Genomic DNA, 7,375 nt, shown 5'->3' on the forward strand with positions numbered 1-7,375 from the left:
TCACGTGAGCTTCTGGACTTGTTCCTCGCTCCCTCTTGTGGGAGCTTTGTTCCATGTTCTAAATGGTGACCGGGGTCTGCTGTGGCCTCGCTGTCCCTTTTGCCCAATCCAGATAAGCGGATGAACTTTTGGGGAACAATCCTCCCTGCCCCCCCCCCCACCAGTGTGTGAACTGACCACAGGCCATTGTTAAGAGAATGATGAGCAGGACCTGGAACTCAGGACTTTATTTCAGTAACTAAACATGCTTTGGTATATTTACAAGAAACAGGAAAAAAAAAAACCCCCACGCAGAGGTGTTCGTAGTGAGATGAGACTCCATTTAAATAGTTTGGGTGGAAAAGTTGTGCATGTGTGTGTTGTTTTGTTTTTACATTTTGCTGAAGGCTGGCCAAACTCAAGGCCGCTCATCTTTGGCATATCTTTTTTGTTTTTGTTTTCTTTTTGACACCCATTCTTAGGGGCAGAATTCAAAATACATATAATCCTAGAGAAAAGCAGAAGTAGGTGAGATTCAGGACTTCAGTAGTGGAGACAGTGACATGTATTAGGTATGAAAGGCCTTTTAATGTCTGGCACTCTATGCTATGATTATAAGACATGCCTCCTAAAGATCAAACCCTGAAGGAAATAGGAAAGGAGATTTTTATGACTCTCAGAATGCCAAAATGGAGGTCAAAGGTCGTTAGAGAACCATCCAGCAAGCAAAAAATTCACACAGGTATTTTCATTTGCACCTTTGCATAGAAAATGGACAAAAGAGGCCAAAAAAAATTCTACCATTAGTATCTTGTTTCCAATTCCTTCTAAACACACGTCACCGATTGTATAACAGGTTCGTAGGCTGCTGTTGGTAATTCAGGATAAAATACTCGGAGGGTTTATGTCACTAAAATTTCAATCTCTGCAGATTGCTCTGTGGCTTTTGCTGGCTTTGGTGTAGACAGAATGAACCTATGCCAGGCTGGAGGGGGCGGGGAAGGGCACAACTGGCAATCAGGACCGGAGGGGAAAATGTCAACCTTGGGTGCAAAGGGTGGATGGGAAGGGGAGACGTTTGATGTGGTTTTCAGCCACCAGAGAGACTCACCACGAGGAAGCTGGCGGCCAGCACGGTGGCTTTGCTTTTCGCATCCAGGTCGAAGGGCAGCTGGACTCTGAACTTGTGGCCGTGTGTCACACAACCAGCACCGCGCTGGGAAATGCTCCCCAGGACCGTCTCCTCATCCGGGGACAGCACCTAAGGGTGGTTTCCAGAGGACACGTTGCCCTAGTAACCGCGCGATTCCTGTCTGCTTTCCCTGGGACGGCGCGAAGGCGTGGCGAGCCACTCACGTTGAACTGGATGTCTCTCAGGCAGCTGGAGACCCGGCACGGCCCTTTGATTTTCATCACCTCTTCTTTATCCTGGTTTCTAATTTTAAATTTGGGTCGCAGAGGCGGGAAACACTGGCAGACATAGCCGATGTTCTTGCCCGGCGGGGCCTCCACCGTGAGCTGCAGGAAAGGGAAGGAAACATTGAAGGAAGCAGGAAGAAATCCAGGCCTCAGACGCTAACACCCCTGCAGCCAGGGCTTCCGCCTCAGGCTAAGTGCTGGAGGAATCTTTCTTGGAAGAGGGTTTTCTGTCCACCGCTGCACACCAAGGGGGCCACGTTCCGGCAGATTCCTTCTTCACAGACTCATGTCCACTTGGACAAACCAGGCTATTTGATTTTTTTTTTCCTTGTGTGAGCTATTGGATATTGGAATTGTAAGCTGCTGGATTCAGGAGTAACTTAGTGTGTTTGTGTGGTGTCTGTGTGTGCATATATATATATATATATATGCACATCTATATATGCACATATATATACATACTTACACACACACACACACACATAGATGCACGTGTAAACACTTACCACTCTAAGGCAATAGTATGAAATCAGTCAGGAAGCTGGGAGCTGGTGGCTCACATCTATCATCCTAATCACTTAAAGAAGCTGAGATCTGAGGATCATGGTTCAAAGCCAGCCCGGGTAGGAAAGTCAGGGAGATTCTTACCTCCAGGGAACCTCCAAAACAAAACCCGGCAGTGAGCGGTGGCTCCAGCGGGTAGGGTGGCAACCTTGAATGAAAAAGCCCAGGGACCGCGCCCGGGTCCTGAGTTCCAAGCCGCAAGAATGGGGCTTTACCAACCCAGCCACGGTTGATTTTCCAAGCCTAGCTTCGGACGGGGAGGTGGGGGTGGGGGGTTCGCCCCGAGACCCGTGCCTCGGGGACCGCGGCGCGGTCTGCTTGGGAGCCTGGCCGGTTCGGCCACGGCGCTGAGCTGACCTTCTGCAGGAAGCAGCTGTGGCATCTGAGCGCTTTGTGCGCGGTGATCACCTCCTGGCCCACGTTGTCGTAGATGCTCACGGTGAAGGGCCGGGAGGAGCCGCACAGGTACCGCAGCAGCCAGCTGCTCCTTTCCTCCGCGAAGTACATCCTGTGGCCTTGGCTGTTCAGGATGTCATAGGTCTTGTGGATTTCTGGGTGACACAGGACTGGGCAGCAAAAGGAGAGGGGGGGGGGCGGTCAGCGGCGCCTGCAATGGGCAGCTTCGGATCGCACCCAGTCACCCCAGAGGCGGAATTAAACTCCGGGGGTTTAAAGGAGCAACGCGCCACCCACCGGTGTCTCTCCGCATGGCCTCAACTCACACGGGAGGGGAGCGGGGAGGCAAACATGAAATGGATATGTCAATTCTTATCAAACTCTGTGTGTGTGTGTGTGTGTGTGTGTGTGTGTGTGTGTGTGTGTGTGTGTGTCGGTCATGGGGCTTGAACTCTGGGCCTGAGCGCTATCCCTCAGCTCTTCAGCTCAAGGCTGGTGCTCTAACACCACGCCACTTCTGGTTTTCTGGTGGTTTATTGGAGATCAGAGTCTCATGGACTTTCCCGCCCGGGCTGGCTTTGAACCGTGATCCTCAGATCTCAGCCTCCTGAGTAGCTGGGATGACAGGTGTGAGCCACTGGCGCGCCCAGCTTGAGCTCTCTCTATGTAGATTTATACCTGCAGGGACCCCTTCACTTCTTCCAGGGTGTGGGTTTTGTGTACGTACCATCCACGTCGAAACGCTGGCACACCTCCAGCTGGTTGATCTAGCAGAGGACAAAGTAAAGAAGTGCAAAGCAGGCAGACCAAACAAGTTGCACACCCACACAAGCAAATCATCCCTTGTTCCCAAAGCACAGGCAAATCTCAGCTTCTACCACGGTATTTACATAACAGAAGGAACACTACCATCCACCAAACGATCCATTCATCGATTTAGAAGGAAGATGATAATGAAGTCCCAAGTTTTATAACACAGGTTAACACGTGGCAACAAAGGCGGCGTAATAGATGGATTAATTGGAACTTGAAGTTGGTTGCAGATCAGAGTCTCACAGACTTTCCTGCCCGGGCTGGCTTCAAACCATGATCCTCAGATCTCAGCCTCCTGAGTAGCTAGGATGACAGGCGTGAGCCACCAGCACCCAGCTTTCTTTATTTTCTCTGAAATACACATCCTACATCATTTACCCCAGACAAGCTTCTGGCATCGCTCTCTCTTGCTCTCACAGCGTAATCGCTGGAGTTTAACATTTATTTTTTTTAATCATAGAGATAAGCAAACGAAAACATTTTTTCTCTCTCTTACTGTACTGTGTGCTGTCACGAAAGTGTTTTATTCGTCGGTGTTTTAGTTAAATTATATTAGACAGAAATAACTCTTGTCACTTGAAATCCAAGTTGAAAGATCATTTCCCCTCTAGTTCTAAATAACTTTGGAGTTCTAGTTAATGATCACTTGTGGCAAAAATCCATATTTAAACATGGAAAATGGAAACTATCTTTTCAAAAAGAAGGGACACAGTATCTTTTGCACATTACAAAATAGCACGCAGCCTGTGGTTAGTGCAGGCATCTGAATTGTCCCCATTGATTACTCAGAGACAGAATCGCGGGGATTTGATCTGTGCCGTGCAGTGCAGCACGGAAGAAAAGCCACTTTTCCTAATATTCATGTTGCTCTTTCACCTGTGGGTCATTACTTGAAAAGAAATGTGGACTTAAAGTTATACTTGCAAAACCCACTTCCCTGTCTTGAAAGCGATGCAATTCTCAGAATGTACCAGTGAGTCACACCTGTAATTCCGAGATTCAAAGGATGACAGCTCTAAGTCAGCCTGGGTAGAAAAATCCAGTACAATCAGAAAAACTTGGGCAGGTGGTGTGGCTCTAAGGGTAGAGTACCATCTGAGCAGGTGCAGGGCCCTGAGTTCAAATTCCAGGATTACAGAAAAGAATAATAATAAATAAAAACAAAATTAGGATTTGCTGGTGGAACTGGCTTCTTCTGGAATAATGTTTGCATACAACACTATTACACTAGTAGAAATTCAAGCTTACTCTCTCCACAGTATTCCTACACTGCTTTGTTGAATAACTCCTTTGCACTGGTACTTAAAGATAATAAAAATTACTTTAAAAAGAATGAACATTTAAACCCAAAGAAAATACCAAGAGTTTTGTCGGAAAGCTAGCCTCTCTAGCCCAAACTGTGACTTACATTGGAGCAAAAGAAAAGTGGGTTAAATGTATGCGGTCGTGAATCAACTACATGAAGAAATGAATTAATGACACTACCTCGGCCAGACATTCCAGTCCTGGAAGACTGTTGGCTATGGTTCCCAGCAGACTCTTCCTTTGCACGGTCTGTTGTATATTGTGAATTTCATTCATAATCTTGATTTTTGCCACCGCGCTAAAGAGAGACAGACGGACTGGATGGAGCGGTGTAGCTTCCAATTTTAACTCTTCCGCGAAACTCTACGTCGCTCACTGAAGAGACTCTGGGCTCAGCCTCAGCATCAGGGTTTTTTGTTTTCTTTCGGAGGTATGTCTATAAAAATCCCGGCTTTATCTTTTTCTAAGTGTTTAGGTAGAAGTGTGGGTGCACGTGTGTTCTAGCCACGTACGTCTGGTTGAGTGCCACCTTGCCAACTTTATACATGGTCGCCATTTGTATTAATAAAATCCCCTCTGTTGAAGAATTTGGGGGGCAGAGTAGGTGAGCCTCGCTCCCCACATGCCCACCCATCTTCTTAAAAGAAAATAGATATGGTGGTGGGCACCGGTGGCTCACGCCTGTCATCCTAGCAACTCAGGAGGCTGAGATCTGAGGTTCAAAGCCAGCTCAGGTAGAAAAGTCTGTGAGACTCTTATCTCCAATGAATTGGAAGTGGAGCGGTGGCTCAAAACGGCCGAGCACTAGCCTTGAGCAAAGAAAGAGCTCAGGGACAGCGCCCAGACCCTGAGTTCAAGCCCCAGGATGGGACCAAAGACGGTGCACCTCGTCACGTTTTGTCCTAGACAAAGACCTGATTGCAAAAATATGTGAAAATATGACTTGTGGTGATCTGAGGAACATCAGAGCAAATCAGGACACTGTTCCTGACCCTACGTGTCCACGGCCCCGTGCACTGTCCTCAGATCACCCCACTAGACTTACGAGAGAAAAGAAGAAAAGTTTACAAGCCTGCGTCCAGCGTAGCATTCACAGGATGATCCTCACAGCGCCTGTGCACACACGGGCGCCATCACCCAAGCCAAGTGCCTTTATTGTCCGGATCGACTCCCGCTCGCACCCCAGAACAAATTCCAACAGAGCGCATGTAATCCCGGGCTGGGCATGGAGACCCTGCGGGAGAGAAAGACAAGGTTTCTGCATTGTAATGCGTATTCACGGTGGAACACGAGCGTCTGCCAGCGTGGCTGTGTCCCTTCCGCACGCGTGGGTCCATCTCCTGGGTCTTCTTTGCTCCGTCTCTGCAGGTTCCCAGCATGAGCCGGGAAGCGTCGCGTGGCTGCGGTGTGGTGGTGGTGGTGGTGGGGCCCAGCGGGCCCTGCCCGGGGGCCTGGGGCCCGTTCTGGAAGCTGTGGTGTGGATGGGGTGGGTGGGGTGGGTACCTCGTTGGGCCCCTCGGAAGAGCCTGGCCTGCTTTGGCTCACACGGGAGCGCTCCTGGAAAGCTCGGAATGGGATGGGTCGCAGGGCCCGGTCCACCCAGGCAGCCGCCCCGTAAACATTCCATTTGGAACTTGGAAGGCGGTGTGGGTGCTGTGGGGAGCCAGCTCCCCTGTGTGCCGTGCACAAGCTGGGGTGCTCACTCGGGCCCTGTCCTGCTCACTCGGGCCTTGTCTTACAGGTTCAGGCCTTGTCCTGCTGGCTGGGACCCTGTCCTGCTGGCCTGGGCCTTGTCCTGCTGGCCTGGGCCTTGTCCTTCTGGCCTAGGCCTTGTCCTGCTGGCCTGGGCCTTGTCCTGCTGGCCTGGGCCTTGTCCTGCTGGCCTAGGCTTTGTCCGGCTGGCCCGGGCCCTGACCCAGCCCCCCCCCCCCACTGTGAGCAGGAGGGATGGAGCCATGGCTCTACCACTCCGGGTGCAACCCTGCCAATCAAACCCACAAGGAATGCGATCAGAACGCCCAAGGGGCTGGGAGATGATGGCCGTGTTTCCCTCCACGGGACGGGTGTCCATCGTGCCCAGGTTTGGGGGACCAAGCTTATCGCCGTCTCCCCCTCAAAGGCCTGGCGGCGGGTGGATGAGGATGGTGAACCCCGCATGGGTTGGGAGAAAGGAAAGGCCATTGCTCGGAGGGGCAGCGGGGCGGGAGCCTCCCGGCGGGAACACTCACAGAACAGCCTGGACTGAAGAGGGGGACCGGCGAGGGGTCAAGAAGAGGGGCCGAGGGGGCAGGGGTGGTGGCCGGGGGGCAGGGGCGGGGGCCGGGGGCAGGGGTGGGGGCCGAGGGGGCAGGGGTGGTGGCCGGGGGGCAGGGGTGGGGGCCGGGGGCAGGGGTGGGGGCCGGGGGGCAGGGGTGGTGGCGGGGGGGGCAGGGGTGGGGGCCGGGGGCAGGGGTGGTGGCCAGGGGCAGGGGTGGGGGCCGGGGGGCAGGGGTGGGGGCCGGGGGCAGGGGTGGGGGCCGGGGGCAGGGGTGGTGGCCAGGGGCAGGGGTGGGGGCCGGGGGCAGGGGTGGTGGCCAGGGGCAGGGGTGGGGGCCGGGGGGCAGGGGTGGTGGCGGGGGGGGGGCAGGGGTGGGGGCCGGGGGCAGGGGTGGTGGCCGGGGGGCAGGGGTGGGGGCCGAGGGGACAGGGGCGGTGGCCGGGGGCAGGGGTGGTGGCCGGGGGGGCAGGGGTGGGGGCCGGGAGGCAGGGGTGGGGGCCGGGGGGCAGGGGTGGGGGCCGGGGGGCAGGGACGGGGGCCGGGGGGCAGGGGTGGTGGCCAGGGGCAGGGGTGGGGGCCGGGGGGCAGGGGCGGGGGCCGGGGGGACAGGGGTGGGGGCCGGGGGGCAGGGGCGGGGGCCGG

At 53.9% G+C, this 7,375-nt stretch overlaps 1 protein-coding gene across 1 annotated transcript; it reads right to left on the reverse strand.

Annotated features, from left to right (window-relative positions):
* Positions 1–212: 212 nt before the first annotated feature.
* On the reverse strand, positions 213–6,053 carry LOC138815907 (phospholipid scramblase 1-like). Its single transcript, XM_070005287.1, has 8 exons — positions 5,980–6,053; positions 5,522–5,710; positions 4,657–4,774; positions 3,086–3,125; positions 2,320–2,528; positions 1,336–1,497; positions 1,091–1,240; positions 213–487 (listed from the first exon to the last, which is right to left on the reverse strand). The coding sequence occupies exons 3-8, from the start codon at positions 4,750–4,752 to the stop codon at positions 458–460; spliced, it is 687 nt and encodes a 228-aa protein (XP_069861388.1). The 5' UTR covers positions 4,753–4,774; positions 5,522–5,710; positions 5,980–6,053; the 3' UTR covers positions 213–457.
* Positions 6,054–7,375: the final 1,322 nt, after the last annotated feature.

The sequence above is a fragment of the Dipodomys merriami genome, unplaced genomic scaffold, assembly GCF_024711535.1.
Source record: "Dipodomys merriami isolate MVZ:Mamm:240054 unplaced genomic scaffold, mDipMer1.0.p SCAF_68, whole genome shotgun sequence".
Taxonomy (NCBI): domain Eukaryota; kingdom Metazoa; phylum Chordata; class Mammalia; order Rodentia; family Heteromyidae; genus Dipodomys; species Dipodomys merriami.